Genomic DNA, 23,971 nt, shown 5'->3' on the forward strand with positions numbered 1-23,971 from the left:
CAATAATTCATTTCAGGGATGGAAAAAAATTCCTAGTGGAAGTGAATGATTGCCCACCGTGAAGCGAACTTTGATTTGACTACGGTCTATCTTCCATTTGTTACCAACATAACCACCTTGGATCCATTTATCGGTCTAGACAAATCCGTCAGCTACCAATTCAAGGAAACAGCCCCAACAAACACATGATTTTGGTCAAGGTCGATGCATTTTGTTCATCAGAGATTGGCTGGCGAGCAATCAAGGGTTGCATCTGTTGACTTTCTCGACTATTATGACTAACAAGTTGCTAATCCATGCATTGCCCTCTACATTACACTTAAGAGGTTCTCTAATTGCTAAGCACTACAGAAATGAAATTGATGGTTTTGTTCTTGTCCTGTATTATTAGGACGAATGTACGCTCTTGCATCATGGTATTAATACGTCTGTTTAGATAATGATCACAATTAAGCTGGCTGATTCAATCGAATATAATACTTGTGGTTCTCTAAAAAAAAAATAAAAATACAATGCTTGTGGTAACTAGACAGTACTGTCCAGCAACAAGATGCAACCAACTCAAATAATTTCTGAACCTTGTGATCATTTATTAAATTGGCTGCTAATAAGAAAGTTAAGAACCTGACTGATTGGTACGGATGAATAACTAGGCGCATTCATGGGTAATTTTAGCAGAAAATGCCAGGGTCTCCTTGTGCTCTTGTTCGTCCAGTGTATCACAGAGTGCGGCACCCCTGGTCTCCGGAAGGCATCCGACGAACAGTCCACTCACTGCTATGGTCACCCCGAACACCCCGTATGAAAGGAATCCATTTCTTCCAGCAGCCACCAGCAGCGGACTGAACAGCCCACCAAACACCACAGCCTGCCTCACCATTGACAATGCGGAGTTCCTGACGGAGGTAGGGAACAACTCTAAAGTGAAAATCATGAGGACGTTAAAACCAGTGCAGGCGCTGAAAAATGAAGCCAGCTCCAAAACCATCTGCAGGGCATTCCTCCACCAGTAGTAGTAGCTGTTACTGTTGATTACCTGCTCAACAACGATTATTAGGCAGCTGCAAACACCACTCGCTACAGAAAGTCCCAGAACCAGACCTTTTCTGTTGAGTGTCGCAATGAGAAAGAAAGTCATGAAAGCAGCCGGAAACTCGGAGAGTGCGTTCAGCGTCACGCTCAAGTAGAGATTAAAGGACAAATTCCCAAGTCCCAGGGGCATACCGTAGTACACCATGCCGGTCCCAAAACCGATGGCCATCACCGCCGCAAGTCTTCGAAATGCCCACGGCTTCTCCCATAAGGCATAGTAGCTGGAGGAATTCCAGAAATTAGCAGCATTTCTGGTTGCATCATCAATATCGAGCTCGCATCCTGTGGTGCCACTACTACTATTGGTGTTATTTGAGAAGCAGCTGCTAGTTATATCGAGTAGTTGAGGTGTGGGTACTGTGGCGATGCGTTTGAGGGTACTCAGGAATTCCTGTTTGCGGCCTCGGACGTATAGCCATCTGGGAGACTCGTATGCGAAGAAATGGACTAGTATGGAGTACAAGACGGTTGGGGCGCAGCTCCAGAAGTACAGGACTCGCCAGGAAGACCCTCTATTCAGGTAAGCCATCAGGGGTAATGACAGAAACCCCAACGTGAAAAACAAGAAGCCTATCATCCCAACGTGGGCCCTCCACCTCTTGCCCACCATCTCCGTCGCCAGAACCAGCGCGCACGTCCCCACGGAGGCCCTGCCAAAGCCGCACAGAAACCTCAAGGCCGTGTAGATCCATACGTTGGTGGAGACTAAGGCGGTGAGGAGGCCGGAGATGGACATGAGCAGGCAAGACAGGACGAGCAACTTCTTTCTTCCCAGGGAGGAGTCGGCTAGCGTGGCGAGAACGAAGCCACCGGCAAGAGAGCCGGCGAAGAAGGATGAGGCGGGTAGGCCAGCGAGGAAGGAACCAGCACACTGGAGGGACCACTCCGAAATGGTGGAGGTGTAGGGAGGCAGATCCCATGACCATGCTTCGTCAGGGAGAAGGCACACTTGGGAGCTGCTGCTGCAGATATTAGTAGTGTTATTACGAGTACAGTGCCAAGTTGGGTCGACATCAGTGAAGACTGTGATGAAAGTTTGCTGGGCGTCGAATGCCCAGGCCAAAGATATTAGGATGGCACGGAGAAACTGTGTCCATCCAAAGTAGTCGCCAATGCAACGCTCGATGGTGTCATCCAAGGTTGAGGTTCTGGCACCGCTACTGGGCGGACTGGCTTCTGCTGCTACTACTGAGGAGGAGGAGGATGATGAGCGCAAAATTAATGGAGCTGGGTCGGTCATATCTCTTCCCTAAGTACCTCTGCTGTCTTTCTTGCTTTCTTTCTTTATTTCTTCCTCTCTCTCTCTCTCTGGAGTTTTTATACTCCAGCCCAGCTGTATATATAAGCAGCAGCATATTCTTCTGGATGAATGAATCACTATCCGGGTCATATTACTGATAACTCATTCAATTAAATTTGCGAGCGCATACGCACATGACCCACATAATTGCCAAAATGAATGATTTGGACGGATTTTGTACGAGTTAAAATGGATAGTACATATAAATGGATCAATCCATTTACACTCATTTAATTAGATAAATATAAATGAATAAATCAAAAAATGAGTTGAGTAATCCAATTATTGCAACCCATTTATTTCAAGTTTTTACAAACTCATCTCAATTCATTATCAATTTATACCACCTTTTGCATCCTATTATTGGTTTTTTATCCATGCACAAAATTACATACTATTTAATAATTAAATAATAAAAATATAAAAATTTGAACTAAATAATATGAAAGTTAACATAAAAACTTAATCCAAAAACTTATTCCACTCCACCTTTTGCACCCATCATTAATTTTAAATGTTTACTTATAATTCCTAATAGTCCTAATTAAAAATTTTTTACCTTATGTGTGCTGTGTCACAAATTGCATACTATATAATAATTCAACAATAAGAATATATAAAATGCAAAACTATATATTATTTAATAATTAAACAATAAAAATATAAAAATTTGTACCAAACATTTCTTACTTATTTTTACAGGTATTCAAGCAAAATTTTTTTTTATTTTTTAATGTGAATTTAGAAGAAAAGCACCAGGAAACATAGCATTAAGAGTAGGAAGTCTTCCGTGCAACTGATAGGTAAGATGTTGCATTTTTCATAGAATATGAAAAAAGTAATCTCTATCGAAACTCTAATATTTAGTCAGACATAAACTTTAGAAGCAGCATCCTAAGAGGCTATGCTGAGGAAAGTCAACAGTTAATATCAAAATGGTCTCATCCTACCCATCACTCTTGCTGTTGTCCAGCAGACCAGCCTTGCATGATTGGTAGTTGTAGCATCAAACTTTCGGATCATTACTCCATGGTCCATGCTGTCCAGTCTGGATTAGTAGGCTCTACTGCTCCTAGTTTGATCCGGTAAGTCGAGGTGACATACATGAAATGGTAGTCATATGATGGTTTGCAAAATCCAGACTGCGAGTGTAAAGGAATAGAGAAGGAGATACAACATAAAAAAAAATTGATTTAACTGCATATGAACTAATTTCAATCCAATCATCTATCTGTAAATCAACTTTCCAAGTTATCAAGGTTTACACAAGCTAGTCAGCCCTTGGTACGGTGGTTACTGTCAAGCACTCAAATCAAATTATCATCATATGTGTCCGTTTTTAGTAGCTTTTTTCGATGAAATTTCTATTCTCATCGCTTTCCTCTTCTTAAATTAAGGTAAATTAGATTATAAAAATATTACTGTTGAGACAAAAAAAAAGTTCACGCAAGCTGAAAATTTCACAGATTCTTTTACAAAGAAATGATAGTTCTCCAAACGGAAGGAGACTGGTAAGCCTGATAAACTGATTGCAGTAGCACGAAAGGACTAATAAAATGTCAATTTGGCCGGACTTCACATGAAGGACTAAATCGGCTAGAACACGTTAGTATAAGGACTAATTTGACTGAAATGTTACTTTAAGGACTAATTTTACTTTATTACAAAAGTTGGAGGACTAAGCATGCCATTCACCTAAAAGATCAAAAATGGGGAAAGGAAAAAGGTCATTTTAAGCAAAAGGGACGGGTTGGGTGGTACGGGAGGAGGAAATATAAGCAAAAGATCTCAGGTTCGAATCCTTCTGCTTATATTAAAAAAAAGGTAAAAAAACATTTATATAAAATAAAACCATGTTCAGTATGCCATATGGTAGGTTGTCGAGTTAGATGTATTCATGTTTTACTAACTAGATTATCTATTTTTTCGCCATGTGAACTAAACATCTTTAATATTTATGTTTTTTTTATTTTTAATTCTTTTTCTCCTTTTTTAGTAACAATTAATTCTCTTCCTTTTTCACTTCCTTATTCATAGTAACTTTTAATCAATTTATTTAATTTTTCCTTAATTATATTTGTATCAATTATGCCTTATTAAATCTTTTTATCAATCAACTTATAGTTTTTCTTTTTTAAAATCTTTCAACAAATTATGTGTGGTCCCGTTCAATTGACAAGTTAAGAATTACGTACAGTAAAACATATATAAATTAATATTCTTGGGATTATACAAATTCTACTAATTTAAAGAGGTATTACTTAATCGATAAATTGAGGGCACTTACAAATCAAGGAAACTCTCATTTAATCAACTAAAGTTTTGTTTTATTTTATAAAAATATAAATTATTCTATTAATTATAGGACGCTAAAAATATAAGGAATATAATTAATCCATAGATATTTGATTTGCAAATATAATTGAATTTTATTAATGTCTTCAATGTACATATGGTGATATCATTTTTCCATTATTAAGAGATCAGAAAGAGTTAGAATACTAAATAATAAAATGTGCAATCCCATTTTATTAAATGCATACGGTGAATCGTATTAACAATATTATATATATAAATGATAAGAAATTATTTTTTTATAATAAACAAGTACAAAATTTTCTTGCATGTCTCATTATTAAACCATGACTTTCCATTTAAAGGGTGTTCATAAATCAACTATGACTGATCAAATTTGTAAAGCATTATGTGAGTATGGTAGAGAGCATCTCACAAGCACTCAAAAACAATTACAGAGCAAAAGCCCAAAATATTCCCTAAATTATTTATCAAAAGCCACAATAGTCCCTATACTTTGGTTGGAGCCAATTTGGCCCTTCAACTATATATGTCTAGCCAATTTAGTCCTTTCTGGGCTGAGTCACGAATAATATAAAATTCTTCTAATAGATTGAAGGGCAAAAAAGGAAGCATACATTCCAACCCTCATTAAAATCATGTAAAAAAAAAAAAAAGGTTTTAGCGGAACAATATAGTATCTATTGGGGGATTGAAGGTAAAGGTGCCTCTGGGAATCCTACCCCCGAGTTCCTTATCCAGGTTTCATCTTAAAACCCATCTGAAAGGACACCACAGCAATAGTAAGCTTTTGAACGGTGAGTTTCCTCACTTTTATACCTCTAAAAAAAAAAGCCTTTTGATTCTTGTAATGGATATTTGTTAGGTTTGGTGCAATGTGTATGATTATTGGTCTGGATGTAAACAATTTTAGGATGTTTAGTGCATGTTCATTAGTGGGATTTGGTTGATGTGGGTCAAAGTTGAATTAAATATGTATTAATGAATTACTATTTGTGGTCGGCAGCATGTGGCTATTTGTTTAATTGTTTATCCTAGTTGCTTTCACGGTCTCCTTGGTTCTAATAAGGTGATATCTCTAATGTCTGCAGTAGGTGAAAGTGCCAATCTTTTTTTTTTTTTTTTTTTTCTTTTTGATACTATAGCTTCCACACTATGGGAAGGGGAGGGCTTGAAGAGGTTCTGGGATAATTCGGAGGGGATTAATTCACTACGGGACCAGACAGGTGTACTATGTATCCGCCTAGATTTTTTTAAGGAAGGCCACATTTAATTGTGAAACCTTGCCTTCCACCCTACCAAGCCTTAATGCATTGGTGGTGGCCACCAGCCTTTGAGTGAAAGTGCCAATCGTGTTGGTACTTAAAAGTCCATCATTGAAACATGTTGTGCACCGAGGGGGGCGGAGGGAATAGAGGCGGAGGGCAGTCTCCCCTCTAAGTTTTGAAATTTCTTTTTAATTCCTAAGAAATTTTAATAATTTTTATTAGATATCTTTTCTTTGCCCCTCCTAAAATTTAGACAACATTTCGTTGCCCCGTCCTCCATCCAATTTTTGCCTAATGAAAATTTTGAACTTTTATTCATCTTTGAATATTTTTGACCTTGCATTATTATTAGTTGATTACTTTTTATTAATTGTTTTAGTATTACAATTTATATTGTTAAAAATTTAAAGTCATTCTAAAAAATCTTTTATTAGCTATGTTGTGCACACCTTTCAATTAACTCTTTTATTTTAATTTTCATTATTGATCAGCCAAATTTCAAAATTAGGTACTTCATTCTACATTTATGCAATCTTTTATGTGCAAAATGAGATAACTAATAAGAAGTAAATTTTAGAAATTCTCTTCCTAAACATTTAAAATCAATATTTATATATAATTAATAATGTTTTCTCTTTACTTATTTTTTGCACTTTGAGATATGATTATATTTGTCCCGGTAATAATGTAAGAATAAAAAGATGGAGAATCTAGTAGTTGTATTTAATTAATAAAGTAATGCAAATTTTGATTTATTACACAATAAATAACTTCCTTGTTATGTTCATTAAATTAAGGATCACTCTTATTTTGTCAAAATGCCCATTGACAAAAAAGAACTTGTTAATATTAAATTTTAATTAAAAGCACTTTTCCAATTTGATATCTAGACTGGACAAAAAAAATCTAAACCAAATAGTTAACATGGAATTTATAAGTCTGAAAATGACGCATATAAAATTTTTTTTTTTTACACAATGTACACCCGTTCCTAGGGCTGCAAACGAATCGAGCTGCTCGCAAGTGACTCGAGTCAAGCTCGAGTCGAAATCGAGCTCAAAATATTAAGCTCGTTAGCTCGCGAGCCGGGTATATATATAATATTTTTTTTTATTTTAAGTGTATATATATATTTTATTTTTAAGTATATATATTTTTTTTATTTTTTTATTTTAATAGTAAAATTACATATATATCCTTAATATTTTTATTATTTATTAAAAAATATATTATTTTATTTATTTTTTAAAAAATAAAATAATTATTTTTTAATTTTTTTCGAGTTCGAGCTCGAAAATTGCCGGTTCATCGAGCTCGAGCTTGGTAAAATTTAGTCGAGACTCGACTCGATTAACTCAAAACTCGACTCGACTCGACTCGTTTGCAGCCCTACCCGTTCCCCCTCCATAATAACCTTGGCTCTGCCACTGGCCATCGATCCTTTGTATCCAGAAACTACAAATTTTCGGTATATGGTTCTTGATAAAGATGTAAATATGATTCTTAGAACTCTAGAGAATGAAGGGGATGTTATGTTAGTGACATTACATGGTTGTTCAAAAGGCAAAGGAAAAAGGACTAAGGATACTATACTTGCTTAGTTCTTAAAAAAAAAAAAAAAGATGTTACTTCATTTCTTATTTACAAGTGCCCATTTATATGCATCTTTTGTAGGCTCATGAACCGGAGATTGTCCAAATTGTCCAATGTTTTTTTCTGCCCATGTTTTTTTCTTGAAAATGGATCATGTAATTGTTGATTGTGTGACTTGTTTGGAAGTGTTGAGTTCTCTTGTCGTTGTAACTTGTATTTTGTGGTTGGTTTATAAATCACTGTGATTGTTGAGTTGCGTATATTGACTTAGTGGAGTTGGACCTTTCTGGAATTGTTGTGGCAGTTAAACTGTACCGAGGTTACGCATATAGCCAAGACCCAGGTTGACCGGTAAAGCCCAACTGGTGACCCAAGTTAAGGAGGTTAAGCTTGACTCGTGATGTGGGTAGTAGTTGTTGAATGAATTGTCAGCTGAACTTCTGTCATTGTCCTTAGTTAATTAATGAGGTACTTGTTTATTAAATTATGAAGCTTTAAATTGTAAAGCTTTATTCTTTTTACTATCTTATTAATTATTAATACATATGTACTAAACGTGTGGGGAGTGCCAAGACGGTTCCGTTTTTTGTGATGTGACAAAACGTTATTGGACAATTTGTGGACGTTCTTGCACGTGACAATTGCACGTGTTTGTGCAAAAAAAAAAAATTTTTGAAGGGCAATGTTGTTATTATATTTTTTAAAAGAATGCTACATTTTTTTTATTTCTTACTTTTATTATAATAACTATTTATTTGCCCTCACTTTTGTTGTAGGACCGCTTTAGCATCTGTCTTTTGCCCTTTCCCAGATGTATTGGGACTTGATTGTGGTCATTGTAATTATTCAGTTCAGTTGACCATAAGGACAATTGTATTACAACTTTGCCCTCCCATCGCATTTTTCTTACCGATGACAAGAAATTGGTTTTAGTTTTACCGTTTTCTTCATCTTCTTCGTGCTCATGTCAAGAGGTAAAATTCTATTTACCCTTGGGTTGTATTTGTTAAAAAAACACAATCCCATTACTGTTGACGGCTGTTGAAAGGAGTTTCTTGATTCGACTGTAGCACTTTCTTTGCTTTGTCCAACCCATCGCTGCCGGTGAAGCCATGCATTGTTGCCCGGATTTTCTGCTTATGCTAATGGTTAGTGATGTGTTTACTCTTTGCATTCCTTTTTTGTGTCATTGTTTATAGCACGACATCCTATCTTCTCTCTTACATGATTGTCTTTGGCAGTTGCTTTGCTCAGTTCTTATTTTCTCTTTTATTGCTCTGTTCCTTCGAAGCCTCTTCTTGGTTTTGCTCTTCTTGATACAGATTGGTCAGGTGAGCTTTTCCTTTTACTGAACTATCTCATCTATAATGCTGTTTATTCCAATATGTTTTTTGATCGGTCATTCATGGACTAACTCAGCTTTACTTTGTTTATGGATGTTTTGTATTTTGCCGTTGCATTAAGGTAAAGCCTATTTTAAATATCCTGTCTTCTTTGATTCTTTATTCTACCTTTCATTTATCCATTATTTGTTCTTATTTGTGTTCTGACTTTTTCCCCTGTTTTCCCTTTACATTTTGCATGCAGCTTTCTTCGTCTGTGGTTGCTATAAGGAACTTTCTTTCTTTGTCATCTTCTCTTATATATCTGCAGCTTGTATTGTTTCAGGTTAGCTGATCGTTCTTGTTAGGAAAGGGGTACCAGTACAGGCACGTAATATCAGAGTTAGCTCAGGATAAATTTTTCTTTTCCCAAGTGCCAGTTAAAATAGGAATAAATCAAATCACCAAGTAATAATACCAATAGTGATAATAAAATGCAAGGAAAAATAAAGGCACAGGACACCAAGATTTTTACGTGAAAAACCCAAATTGAGAAAAATCACGGGACCTAGTCCAGTAAAAAAATCTCTACTATCACAATAATGGGAATACACATGTCTATCCGAAATATTCGGACGATAATAATAGCACCAATATCAACCAAGCAAATCTGCTATAAAATCACCCCCCCAAAACTACAACTGTCAAAGAAGTGGATTTGGAAAGGTGCTATCAAACGAAGAGGAAATCCGAAATCTGAATCGTAGATGAGTAGAGTTTCATGAGAGGATCCCATGTGTAAAATTTTGTCTCAATCGGACTTCAAATCACCTTTCAATTGAGGATTTAAAATTGTTTCTCTCTCTCCCTGGTATTTTCTCTTTCTTCGATGGCAGCTGTCCTTTTTCTTGCATGCAAGGACCGAAGCTTCAATGCAACGTGCAGCTGCTCCTTGTATTTAAGCTTGAGAAGCCCTCAAGCTTTTTGCATATGTGGGTTGGCCCACAAATGGGCCGGTCCACACCCAACAATTCTCTCCCTCTCTCTCTCTTTTTTTATTTTTTTTTGTAGGTTACATGTTCGTTCTTTGTTTCCCCCATTTTACTTTTGTTCTGGCAGTTTTTGTTTCTTCTTAAACTCCTGGAAAAGGATATGAGTTTGTCCGATAATTGTTCCACAGTTCTTATTCATATCATTCATTGGCCCACTTCGCAGGAAGTAAAGTAAGTTTGATTCTCAATTTTTGAGATTGACAAGCCTTTAATTAATATTTGGCGCTCTTTTCTGTTAAATTCAAAATTATTTCATTCTTTTTGGAGTTTTTGTGATGCGACAAGCTAATATTTCTAACATGTTTGCAAAATGATTGCTGAATTTTGGTGAATTTGGAGTTTTAATTGAGAAAAACCTTCGAAATTGATGGAAATTCTAGAGTTATGCAATCGATAATATGGTAAGGAAAACTCATTTATAAGCTCAACTAAATAATTAAAACTCCATGCTTTAAAAGAATTTGGCTTAAAAGAACATTCTTTCTGTAAACTATAGTAATACATTTTAGAAAAAGTTTGTTTTTGTTGATCTTTTTTAAACAAAAGGGACAAATTTTATGTGCTATAAGGTAATTCTGGATGCTGAAAGTTCGATCTCAGGCAACTGAAGTAACTCCTAGATATTAAAATTGTGCTTCAAACATTAGCAACGAGCTCCTTTCTTTGTAAACTAATTAAACCTTTTTCACCACGTCAAGGCTGGAAAGCTTTGGATGTATGAAGTCTTATGATTTGTTTGAATTCAAAGTTTGAAAAGTGTTCTGAGCTTACCTAAATTACTAAGTGATGTTATTATATTTATTTGCTTTTTTTTCAATCAGCAAATACGGGTCTCCAAAGTTGCCAGACCAGCGTAGCATTGAGCTTAGAGATGCTACTCCAAAGAAGAAGAAGCAATGTAATTGCAAAAACTCAAGATGCTTGAAGTTGTAAGTACAATTTGCCTCATTTTTAAGTTTTTTTTTTTTTTTTTTGCATTGCAATTAGCATGTTTATCTTTTGCTTTTGCCACACAGTAGCATCTTATACTTCAATCTTGTTATAAAGAGTACTTCAACTATATGAGAGAGAAAGATGATGTTTTGCTATTTTTTAGTATTACCTACTACATGCAGCAGAATTTGGAGAAGTGGAGAAGCGTGTGCAAAAAAATCCAGGTAGGTGTGCTGTGCACCTGTCTGATCCGGTGGTGGTTCAGTTCTCTCCGGATTATCTCTGGGCCTCCTTAGGTCGGCCCCCTTCCCCTTAGTGTAGGATAAATTAGGTTTATCGTCTCCGAAAAAAGAAAAAAAAAAAAAAAGAGAAGCATGTGCAGGTGCAATAGGGTAAGAACTTCTGTAATCAAGGTTTATAAGAGAGTCCCATAGGTCTTCTCTCATGCTTCATGTCCTTCAGTCTGAAGTGCTCAGTTTTGGCATTATGCTTGAAATTGATAGACAGAGATTTATTTCAAAATTCCGCAACTTACCTACTCCATTTTGTGTTCAGAGTAGTATTTTAAGGTACAACTGGGGAATCCTTATAATTTTCCCTTGGTACCCTGTATTTCATATGCATTATTATAATTAGCCAATTTATTATTATAGTTACTCATTAGGTTTTTGTATCTGTAACATTATTCATAAACTATGTTGTCCTTATTTATTAATACTAATGAATTTCCTTTATTTTCTGTGGTTAATCAATAAACATGGTTTGATAAATAAAAATACTAAAAATGGTAAAAATCAATTACAAATTGAACTTTACATCCAATAACAATTTCCTTTTAATGAACATTTACCTTGTTATCCATCTTAGCACTAGTTCACCGACTTCATATATATCTATCTTTTATTTTACCAAAAAATTTTACATTGAAATATGGTAGCATGCGTTTATAAACCAAAAAATTTTTCACAATATATTTTACCATTATCCACCATTGCATATGCAATTTATGAAATAATCACTTTCTACTTTATGGATCAACCTTTAGATGTAAACGGAATCAACATCAACAATTGACAAGCCATTTCTACTGCTTTTCCATTTATAACTTTTAATGCTTGGATCATTCTAACATTTTCAGCTATCATGTACACCACTCTCCTACATTCGTCCCTTTCTTACTTTTAATTTTCATTGTATGATTTCAGCCTATTTCACTTCCGCATCCAACTCTCATCTTAATCATTCCATATTTATCTTAATCTAAACTTAATAACCTATATAGTTTGCATGCTTCTTCTTACTCTAACATCACACCAACTCTCAATAACCAATACAAGTTAGGGCATAATTGCATTGATCCACCGCGCGTAGCTCGGAGACCACCTCCTAGTTGTATAATATGCGTATACTACTTAATCCAACTATTTAGGGATTTGGTTGCTTATTGAACTGTGAGCTCACTCCACGTTTTCACTTTTTTTTTTTTTAAGATCCCCAAGGATAATTCATTGGCTGCATTAGGAGCAGAGTGGTGCAGTGCAGAAGCATTTGAGTCGGATAATTCAACCATCATGAATGTAGTAAGCCTTACCTCAATCAAGTTTATAGAGTTCCTCTTAGATATTTGATTATACAAAAGTTAAGTTGCAGATTAACACTCCTTTTAAGTCTTCCAAGTTCTGGAAATAAGACAATTTCTGGCATTTTCTTGGTGGAAAAGTTCCTATTTACACATACATGAACTCTGATCAAAATCACAATATAATATTTAATTCATTCTCTGCCTTGTTTGTCTTGCTTCCCGTGCTTCATCATTGCACTTCCCAAATTTATACTTGCGATTTATTGGTACTTGTGTTTGACAAATGTGTTGGTAAGGAACAAGCTCTATAAACTAGCAGCCATTTGAGCGGTTGGCCACCATCAAAAGTCTTCAAGGGTTGGTGGAACGGGAAGTCAAGGGTTCAAACATTGTCTCCTATCACTTGTCAATATCTGTGGCTTGTCATTTTAAATCGCTTCCTCTAAATCCATATGGATGTGTAGTACACCCGTCTGGTTATAGTGGTTCAGTCTCCATCGATTCTCCTATAGAATAAGGTAGAATAGGAGTAGGAGTAGATGTAGGGTAAATAAGTAACGATTGAAAGAAAAGGAATAAGTTGTATGATAGAGTACACCTTAAAGTTATTGTGCGTTGGAAATTTTGCATGATTTATAGTAATTGTTAGTGAACGGAGGTTGTCCTCAATTGAATTATCAGATTCCTATTAGTTTGAATTAGAGCTATCGGATTCCTGTTAGTTTGAATTAGAGCCACTGATTTACAGCCTTCATTGTTAGGAAGAAAACACCTCGAGAGAGCCTATCGAATAGTCCAATATGTAAGTTAGAAACTAACTCACACCCAAAAGGTTAAACTATTAGGTTTTTGGCTCTTATTTACATATTAATGGAATATACTCCTTTACTCTTGAATTTAACAAATCTCCCCGTTCATGAGTAACTGCTCACATTAAATCCAAGTTTACAAGTTCTTTTCCGAACCCACTTTAATACTCAATACAAATTTACTTTAACACCAAAGGTCACATTTTTCTTCCAATCATGAATCCACTCTTTTTCAACATTCAAACTGGATTCCGGACTCTTACCAACCCTTGGCTCTTTGATCTAACATCTCTTAGACCTCCTACCAAACTCATGGTGCACCTGATCTAATAGAAGCCAAACTCCTTGGCACTTCAGTCTGCACCCAAGAAGAGAATTTTCACCAATCCAATTTCGAGAAAAATCCACTTGCCCATGAGTAACTCAATCTTCCAACAACAAGTTTTGATATCACTTGTTAGGGAGAAAACATCTTGAGAGAGCCCATCAAAGCCCAATCTCATGATTAGAAGTTCTGATACTACTTGTTAGGGAGAAAATACCTAGAGAAGGTCCAATATGTAAATCAAGAATCTAACTGTGATTCAAAAGTTTAAACTATTAGATTCCAAACCCTTACTTATATATTAATCGCTCTTTTTAATCTCTTGAATCATTGTGGCATACTATCCTTTATTTTGAACTTAACATTCATCAAGGCAGGGATGGGTCGATTTTTGTACTAATGTAATTGCTGGGAGGTGTTTCATAAAACAAGGGGTGACGATTGTGTTTTGTTGAGGTGAATTTTACAATTTTACTTTGCTCGTTGGCTGGTTTTTGCCTCTGGTTCGCTATCAATTACTTTGCAACTTCCACCTCTTTGTTTCTTTTTGATAAGAATTTTTAACTCTGCCCAGTTGAACTTTTCAATTTTTTATGAATTTGAATATAAAAATGTGAGGTGCATTGTTGAATTTGGATTATTTACATTTTTTCTAAGTGCTATTGATGTTAGTAATGAATGTAAATGATTTATACTGAATAATCATCTTAGATTATCTATTTAGTTTTCAATTGATAGAAATAGTTGGATTCTTTTATTTGTACTTTTCTTTTAGTATTTCTTCATACTATACAAAGCCCATAATTATACATCATATTCATGTCAAGATTCTCCAAATGAATATGGCCTATTTTCTTCTTGTATATTTCTTTTTTGTTCCAAGAGCATCTATTTTTTGTACTAATATTTTTTACAATCTTAATATTATGGCTAATGCAATTAGTCACACTATGTAGAGTTAGAAATAGTATCGGGTAAGAAACTTTGACAAACATAAAAATTGGAGTTGAAGTGTAAGGGTTGCTAAACAGTTTTAATAGAGAGCTTTTCCATTTAATTACAATTATTATTGAAATTTAATCATTTGAAATATTTCATATTTTTAATTATTACCACAATTAAAATGCAATAACTCGAACTGAAAAATGAGGATAATACGGGCACAACAAAAACTATGATAAAAGGGTGCTTACATCTTACAATGCCAAAACTCATCATACTTTTAATATAGTAATACATAATAAATAATACATAGCTTGTCTTAATGTGGTCGATGCGATTAATCTTCACTTGGTACATCAATCACTAACACATTCTTGCATAGATTGACAATCCATTACCTGACAACGACACCATAAATTGTACTGTATAAACTCAAAATAGGCACACAACAAAGTAAGAGATAACTCAAGATTTTAGTAAATTTAGAAGGAAAGGAGGAGGAAAAAGAAAAAGATCGAGGTAATGGTAATACTATCTAAGCCAACAGGTTATGAGCTAGTGTTTACTTGTACAAATGCAATCCTACTCTTATATTCTATAGCTCATATGTCATCCCAACTTTAAGCATCCGTTTGTGAGGAACATCAAAAACCTTATTGCTTTGCCTCACATTTCTCTTCAAGAAATTGTAAGCATAATCTATCATGAATCTCTTTCCAGTGCTAGCTCCCTTTGCAGCAACCACATCATGTTCCCCTAATAAGTGAACCACTCCTGCATGCCAGGCATTGTCAACCAGTTCCATATCCCTTTCCACTGCTGTTGGATACTTGGTAGATTCAACTTGTATGGCACCATCATCTACTTGGTTATATTTGTCTAACAACTCTTGATTATTGTCTCGTGAAAACATGTAGTCTTCCATTATGAATCTCTTCAACCTTTCAACGAGTAATCCATCGAAGGGCTCTTTCTCATTGTGCACATCTGTGTACCCGTATCTGACTACACAACGAAACACATTGAGATCATTAGGCTGTGCTCTACGAAAGAGGAACCGCTCTTCAACCGGAACTTTGCTTATAGGCAAGGTTTTGATGGAAACAAAAACCAAGATTGAGTGCAGAGCCGGTACATTCGCTAAATAATGCTCAAAAATTGGTGGGATGCCCTGAACAAGTTCTGAATAGAAGAGTGCAAGCCCGGGCATACGATGAGAGTTTGCGCGTAAAACTACATCCTTGACCTTATCAGGAGAAACCTTGTGCTCTAACTCGAAACAGTACTTCTTCTGGTACACATCATTCCAGACAAACATGATAAACATTAGAACCAGTGCAAAAGCTAATGGCAAGTAGCCTCCCTGATCAAACTTGTAAAGAACCGAACTAAGATAGAGAAGCTCCACTGAACCGATGACTAGGACATAGGGGATTACAAGAAATATATTGGTTTTCCAAATCATTATCATAATCAGCACCATAAATGATGATGTGAGTGTCATTACGAAAACCACTGCAATCCCTGCATCAATATCCAAATGAACAGTATTAATATGTATGCTAGTCTACGGGTTTAATACAGAACATCTGAAAGAGAAAGAAACTAGGATGGTGAGAATGGTTGACTAATTACCATATGCATTTCCAATCTTCGCTGTCGTTCTAAATCCAATGGTGACAATAACACAAGCCAGCATCAGAAGGTAATTGATTTCAGGGATGTAAACTTGGCCTTCATACTTGGTGGATGTATGAACAACTTTTACACGAGGAAAGCATCCCAGGGAAAGTGATTGTTGGATTATAGAGAATGTCCCTGAGATCATGGCTTGGCTTGCTATTATGGCAGCCAGGATAGCAATCACAAACATTGGCCAGTAGATATGGTCTGGTCCACAAACATTAAACAAGTCAAGAATAAGATAAAGAACAAACAAGTTAGTCAATACCTGGTACAGAACAGACAAAGACCAAAACACGTTTTATGAATTACATTTTGAATTGGAGAGGGCCTTTCAACAAAAATACTAGGATACTGCTTGCCTTACAGTCACAGATTCGGAAGAGTCCCAATCCTTCTATCTTGACTAAAAAGGTCAAAATTATTGATTTCATCTAATTTCAAGAACTTTGAAATCCTCCCTGTCCCCATAATATATAGTTTATTCAAATTTGTATTTTTTTTTTTGAAGAAGCAATGTAAAGGGTAAAGGACATTTTAGAAAATTGATGAGGGCAATGCAACGGTCAAGAAGAATTTTATGAATTTTTAAGGGGCGGAATATAAGAAAAATCCATAACATTTAAAAATTTGACTAGATTAATTTATAATTGCCTTTACAACACCAAATAAGATGTGAGTCTGGAGTTAATTATTTTTTTCTTTTTGCAAAAGGGTAAATTTATTTTGCAAAAGTGCTGTAGTTCAGGGGATGGATAGTGATTTTGAATGTTTAATAGTGAGTTCACCTTCCTCTATTTTTTTTTTGTGCTTATTTGAGACCCAAATAGGAAAACCTATATATTATTCTTTGCCTATTAAAATTGGTTGACCAAACAAAGAATAAAATAGATATGGACTATAGGATACTACTCACGGGGAATAGACTTGTAGAAAGTGTAAGCCACTTCTTCATCTGAGTGATGCTTGCGAAGATAGGAAGCCTGGCCGGTGTATGCCAATACCAATGCTGGGTATGTCACAGTACACATGCTTATTTGTATGGACCGAACGCTGAAATGACCAACATCCGCAAATAATGCTTCAGTTCCTGCAATTTTTTCATCCATTTTTAGTGGTAAATTAGTTAAGGTAAAAGTCTCAAAAATTAACCATGATGGTTTCAAGATTTTGGAGTTCATCCTAACTATAAGTGAGGATTTATAATACCAGTGGCGGATTTAAGGTGGGGGCACTGGGGGCATGGGCCTCCACTGCTCCCCCTTAAATTCCTAGTATCCATAAAATTTTGATATAATTTTAAGCGTGTCCCCAAAGTTTTCTTATGAAGAAAGTGAAAGAATTACGTGGTCTTTTAGGTTGGTTCATGAACTAATATTTTAAAAGAATACGTAGGTCACAAAGTTCAATTTGAAGTAAGTTAAAAAAAAAAGTCTTTTCATTTTAACTTGTTTGTGAATATTTTTGTGCTTAAAAAACTAGAAAAATAGTACGTAAAAAATTTTAGTATTACTTTTGTCCCCACAGAAAATTTTTTCTGGCTTCGCCACTGTATAATACTATTTTTGAGTTTGTTACACACTTGCAATTTGTAACTGTGGATTTGTTGTAAGTAATTAAGCCTATATAAAGAATGAATAAAAGAGGTAAGTTTTTAAAAAGTAATAATAAACTATGATGATCTGTGAACGAACCTGTTATAGCTAGCACAACTCCTCCAAGGGAAACCCATGCATTCTTCTTATTCCTTCTAAAGTAATCTATAATGTATTTTGGATTTAGAGCTTTTATAACCCCTGGGTCATGCTTGAAGAAATTGTAGATGCCAATAGAACCGATGGATAGGAACCAAATAGCAATTATGGGAGCAAATGTATAGCCCACTTTGTCCGTCCCAAATCTTTGGAATGCAAATAGGAATACCAAAATGGCAACTGATATCCAAACAATTTTGCCTGCATCCAAGTGGTAAGTAGCACAATGTTGTGAGGGGGCTCCAATAAGTAGGAACGTAATGATACCAGAAATGAAATGAATGACCCTTTCTTTCCTTACGACAACAACTACAAAAACAAAAATAAGTATAAACATAGTACGCTAAAAGTAAAGCGATCTTTCCTGGATAGAGGGAATGTGACGGAAAGGAAAGGAGAGGAAAAGATTTGAAGGATTTTTTTTCTTTTTTGGATTGAATTTTGAGTAGGAAAAGACATGGACAATGGGGGAGAAGGTGGGGAAAGGATTTAATCATTTGTTCGTATATGGTTTCTGTTCAAAAGTGGATGGAAAGGAACGGATAAATAATCAAATCTTAATGAAATACTTTGACTTTTTTAAAAGACCATTTTCCCCTTCATTTCTAGTTAACGACTTTTCCTATTCCTTTCTCTTTTCTCCTCAATCCAAATCGAACAATTGTATTTTCTTCTATATCTAATTCAACTAGATAGATGAAAATCACTTTTTTCTACTCTCCTTTCTTTTCTTTGTCATTGGTGTCTTTTCCTTTCCTTTTTCTTCCTTTCCTTCAATCCAAATGGTGCCTAAATGATATGTTTTCTTTTGCTCTTATTACAAAAAAAAAGAGTAAATCTTATATATACTAATTATGTATACATAATTACAGTTCAATGCATGAAATATGAGCAAAATTTAGATTTTAAATTTAAATTTAAATGAGTTATCATATATTCGATGATGACAATACGTATGCTCTCAGGATATAAAAAATTAATTCAAAAATAAATGATCTAGGTCTTATTGGAAAATGTATTGTACCTTCAGTCATGGAATCGGTTTGTAGCTTGATCCCTCCTACAGCCGATATGACTGCACATAAAGCGCTACAACTGTTAGAAATTAAAAGATGAAAACGGGGGAGTTTCACCAGCGGCGAAAGGCCCAGCGGACTTTCCTTGCTGCCCGGTTTTAGCCATTAGGAGAGAAGTATTTGTGCCGGCCAGTTTTTTGTTGTACAACCAAATCAAAGGCCCAGTTGCCTATTGCCCAAAGCTGACCAGGTCTGGATTATTTTTGTTTATCATGTCTCGAAAAATCAGCCATTGATTGTGAAGTGCAATTAATGTTAGAAATGACATTCAAAATTGGATGGATGTAACAGATTACAAAATACAAACTTTAATAACTGTTAAGTATTTGTTGTGTTTTAATATGTTATATTTATGTCAGTACTTTTAATCTTAGTATTTACATATATATATATATATATATATGTTATTTTTATATTATTCTATGCAATTTTAATTGGCAAAAGAATTTAGACACCCCAACTCTGTACAGGAATAATAATTTTCTTTTAAAGTCTATGGTGGGTTGTCATTACTATATTTTTTTCGCAACAGATCTTCTGTCTCATTTTTTGTGCTACACTCTATCTCACCCTTTATTATATTACTATCTCTCCTTCATAAATATCATATTTTAGTTTTTTTTTATTTTTTTAAGATCCAATAACTATTAACTTAGTAAAAAATAAATAAAATAGCCTTAAAAAAGCAATATATAATAGAAAATTTAAAAAATACAGCAGAAAATTCATAAAAAATCTCATTTTTTATGCATTTTGATTTTTTAAGTTTTATGTATTACTCAATTAATAGTTATTGGACTTTAAGAAAACAAAAAGGAAATAAAACATGATGTTTGTGAAAGAAAAATAATAATATAATTAAAAGTGGGACAAAGAGTGACATAAGGAATGAGACAACAAATCCGTTGTGCACTTTTTTCCCTAAGATGAAGGCGAAAGAAGAGGGGTGCACAAAGAGCATATTTGCATTAGTTACCTAAACCCTCGGATTAACAAACACATAGTAAGTAGTGTTTTGAAAATCAGATGGAATTGATTGGTTCGATCGGTCAAACTGTGGATCGAATGTAGTACTACTTAGAACCATTAGTTAATTTAAAAAGTTATTTAAACTAGTCAAATCTAATCAAGAATCGGTCGAACCGGTTAAATTGGTTTAAAAAATGGACTTTTCAATCGATTCAAACTAAATTCAATGTTTTTAAAATTTCAAAATCATATAAGTTACTTAATAATTAAAAGGATAAAAAAAAAGAAAAACCTTTGAACCAGTTGAACTGATTTGAGTTGTGAACCGAAAGCACATCCAATTCACTTAACGGTTCGGATTTAAAAACATTGATTGTAATTAGAAATTTGTGACTAGACCTTCTACAAAATAGATGTACTATAATTACTTCTAAACTTAATGTAAAAGTGGTACCTGAAATACATGGAGTGAGGACACCATCCCCGATAACCATGGACGTACCAAGCATTGCGGTCAATAGCAGAAGCAACTTGGCAATTCTGCTATTTTCAAGCTTGGATTTGAGTCTAGATGCTCTTCGGCTCGTACTACTGGGCAGCTCAAGCTGGAAATTAGAAACATCTTGATCTGCTGCTTCTTGACTTGGAATTAAGCCCACTCTTGCATACCGACATATTAAAGAATACATCGCAAATGTTCCACCTAGAACCCAACCCCAAAAAAAAAAAAAAAGAATCAGAACTTTCAAACTTAATTAAATGGTTCAACTGATTTTTGGCAAATTAAAATCCAATACTAAAAACTACTTAATTGGTAGTTTGTAAACAAGAACGGCTAAACCACAAATTTTTTTTTAAAAAAATACTACTCATATTAAAAAATAATACTACTTAGTTGGTTAATTTATTAATTAGTTTACACAGATCGCACTAGTAAAAATGAAAATCATGGCGTTGAAGGTGGAAAGCTTGAAATTTTGAATATTGATATCTCTCTTTCTTCTGCTTCTTCTTCTCTTTTTTTTTTTTTTTTTTTTTTTTTCTGTTTTTTTGGGAAAGATGAGTATCCCCATATTCCTCAAGCTAACTATAATCAGAAAAAACAAAATATCTATATATTTTGCAAATTGTAGAAATAGTTCTTGGTTCTTACCTTGGCCATTATCGTTTGCGTGCAGAACAATGAGGACGTATTTAAGGAGTGGTATTAAGGTGAGTGTGTAGAGGATCAAAGACAGAACTCCAAGAATATCCTCTGTATTCTTAACACCATCGGGAAAGGTGCTGGCAAAGACGTATAGAGGTGAAGTTCCAATATCTCCATAAACCACTCCAATGCTCTGGAATGCAAGATGCAATATTACTGACCACGGTGCACCGTTCTTCACATAGGAAAAAAAAATATATGAAGATTATTAATATTGGATAATATAATCAACTTCCCCCAAAAAAGAAATTCCTATCCATTTTCTAATTGATCCAACGTTGCAGAGGAATCATGTGACACGTAGTAATCTTGATTTAATTGGTGCATCAGATGCTAAACATCGGTATTTTTCAGATAGTATTGCTTTATTGTAAATGGTTAATTATATTAATACTTATTTAAAAAACCATAAAACTTGATTAGTGTGTGAGTGTGTGCACGCATCATGTTTGTGGTTTATGAGCGTGTGCGATTGTGATCAAGGGAGAGAAAGAGACTACAGAGGATATCAGGAGAGACCATGGAACCATGGTGATTATTCTGGTGACATTTGCTGGACTCGAGGTCCAAGGAATCAATTCTTTTGAGCTTGGAACCTTGGACTTCTTGTTGAGGAACTTCATCGTTGCTGATTGCTCCGTCATCAGTTGAGGTACCAGATGGCACATGATGCACCTCGGCTGCAGAGCTACCTGCAGACATGTTTCAGCTCTCGGGATTGGAGCAAAAAAGTCTGTGTCTGGGGCTGGGAAGAAATCACCTTAACCATGAGAAAACAATTTATAGGCACAAAAGGTATCATTCCACTCCCCCGCGTTTTCATTTGCCAGTGTCTGTTTTGCCCAATGGCCGAGGCTTTTTGTAGTGTCGTACCAATTAGGCATTTATTACTCCCAAAATTAGTCAGTTTGATTTACTTACTTTTAAAATAGACAATGTTATGTGATCTGGGGCGTCTCCATTTGAGATTCAGTCTGGTTTCGTTCAGTTGTACAAATTAGCACAATTTCGGTATAAACTAGTAATATATTTTTAGTGCAATTGCGAACTATATTTCACGTTTACATCAAAATTGTACAGATTTACACTGAAATTCTATTAATTTATACAACCCGATAAAGTTGGAACTGAAGAGGCCCCGTTCCAATGTTTATGTTAACTCGTGCTCAATGGACGACGGTGCATATGGATTTATGCACTTTTGGTGGTTTGATTTCATTTTTTGCCAAAAAAAAGTACTTGGTGCTCTCTTAATATGTAAATAAATCCAGGGTAATTAACAGGATTTCTTTTGGTTTTTAGGGAGTGGAGTGTGAAAGTATAAGTGGGAGATAGAGAGGGATGGAAGAATTGGTCAAAAATTGAATGCTCGACCAAAAGAAAAAACTACTTTCTTGGTCTATTTGTTCCGAAGTCTATGTCCTATGTAAGTTTCTAGGATGTCACAACTCACGCGTGTTAATTTCCATTAGAAACTCAGCCCGTTTGGATTAAAAATTTTTTTTGAGTTTTTAAAAAAAAAAACTTAGACCAATTGAATAAAATGACAAATTCTTTAACCATTAATAATGTTGGTGGCTTGTTTTGTTATTTAAGAGATTCTTGTATTTTCAGTAATCAAATTGGCAAAACCAAAATGTTTAACTAAAAGTTGCATTTTCTCCCAAATTAGGACTCCTACTCCATTTCTTTTTCCACAAAGTAGAATAGTTATTGCATATAATCTATGTAAAACTAATTTTTCCAAGTAAACTTGATAAACTATTAATGTTGGCAACTCCCATGACTACCCAATGGCTATTAACGTCGTGGGTGGTCCTGGATTCTGCATTTGGTACAAAATTCTCAGTCAAGGGGGGCTCTATAGTAGTAATTGTTGAAAATAATACAGGAATCTTAGGTTAGTTCGGATTCTAAAGACCTTTCAACCTATGAAAAGTTGATAAAGTCCTTGTAAACATGAAAAAGTGTGTGAAACACAAGGGAATATCCATGATATATACTCCATTATTTGCACAACAATTTGAAATAGTTCATTTGTTACACTGACCTCATCATCCTTACTTGTTTTTGGTCAAAGAAACTTCTAGTTGTGGTACTTTACAAAAATATGACTATACAGATAAACGTTTTCACCCCTCCCCCTTTCCTCAATCCCACATCGATTGTGAGTGATGTATGTGTACTATTTAAGGTCCTCGGTATGGTCTGAAAGTCAGCATGCCTTTTAGGTTGGACTGTGGATTTCCCTTAAGTAGTGTGTACGTGTGTTGTTTACGGTTGCTGAGGGATAAATGTTTTCAACAATTACAATAGAAAAGTTTAAAATGCAAAAAAAGAGAAAAGGTTAAAAACGTTAGTTAGTTCATTTGTCTCACCGGCCTCGTCATTCCTACTTGTTTTTTCATCAAAGAAACTTATTTTGTGGTATTTTGCAAAAATATGATTATACATATAAAAAATTTCGACAGTTACAATAGGCAATTTAAAATCTTCAAAATTGTCAAAAGAAGCATATAATATGAAAATGAAAATAAACAAGTTTACCGAATTTTGATAGAGAGTGACAATATCAATGAGACAGAGGGAGTAATTGTCAATTTGTAGCAAATAAGGTCAACTTTTATGATTAGAAAAAGTATATGCGAATTGTTTGAATTTGATATCACCTAATGAATCTAGGCGCAAAATTTTCATCCTGTGATATATCAATAACATGACGCTACGACATTGTGCACTTGTCCTTTC

The 23,971-nt window shown here is 34.8% G+C and overlaps 2 protein-coding genes across 2 annotated transcripts; both read right to left on the reverse strand.

Moving 5' to 3' along the window:
• Nucleotides 1–437: 437 nt before the first annotated feature.
• Nucleotides 438–2,398, reverse strand: LOC113706794 (organic cation/carnitine transporter 3-like). The gene has a single exon (XM_027228800.2). It carries the CDS (start codon nt 2,330–2,332, stop codon nt 650–652), a length of 1,683 nt encoding a protein of 560 aa, XP_027084601.1. The 5' UTR covers nt 2,333–2,398; the 3' UTR covers nt 438–649.
• Nucleotides 2,399–14,928: 12,530 nt separating this feature from the next.
• LOC113705338 (potassium transporter 5) lies at nt 14,929–22,035 on the reverse strand. The gene is made up of 8 exons (XM_027227152.2): nt 21,743–22,035; nt 21,170–21,398; nt 20,471–20,719; nt 18,996–19,046; nt 17,912–18,172; nt 17,134–17,307; nt 16,170–16,424; nt 14,929–16,058 (listed from the first exon to the last, which is right to left on the reverse strand). Exons 1-8 carry the CDS (start codon nt 21,923–21,925, stop codon nt 15,130–15,132), a joined length of 2,331 nt encoding a protein of 776 aa, XP_027082953.1. The 5' UTR covers nt 21,926–22,035; the 3' UTR covers nt 14,929–15,129.
• Between the last annotated feature and the right edge of the window lie 1,936 nt (nt 22,036–23,971).

Source organism: Coffea arabica, chromosome 8c (assembly GCF_036785885.1).
Source record: "Coffea arabica cultivar ET-39 chromosome 8c, Coffea Arabica ET-39 HiFi, whole genome shotgun sequence".
NCBI classification, from domain to species: domain Eukaryota; kingdom Viridiplantae; phylum Streptophyta; class Magnoliopsida; order Gentianales; family Rubiaceae; genus Coffea; species Coffea arabica.

What these genes read in the sequence shown, in the direction of transcription:
- LOC113705338 (XM_027227152.2), bottom strand. Translation starts at nt 21,925, where the DNA reads ATGTCTGCAGGTAGCTCTGCAGCCGAGGTGCATCATGTGCCATCTGGT. An exon ending in CGCAAACGATAATGGCCAAG is followed by an intron (nt 20,720 to 21,169) that starts GTAAGAACCAAG and finishes GTTGGGTTCTAG; the next exon opens with GTGGAACATTTGCGATGTAT. An exon ending in AGTTGTGCTAGCTATAACAG is followed by an intron (nt 17,308 to 17,911) that starts GTTCGTTCACAG and finishes AAAAAATTGCAG; the next exon opens with GAACTGAAGCATTATTTGCG.
- LOC113706794 (XM_027228800.2), bottom strand. Translation starts at nt 2,332, where the DNA reads ATGACCGACCCAGCTCCATTAATTTTGCGCTCATCATCCTCCTCCTCC.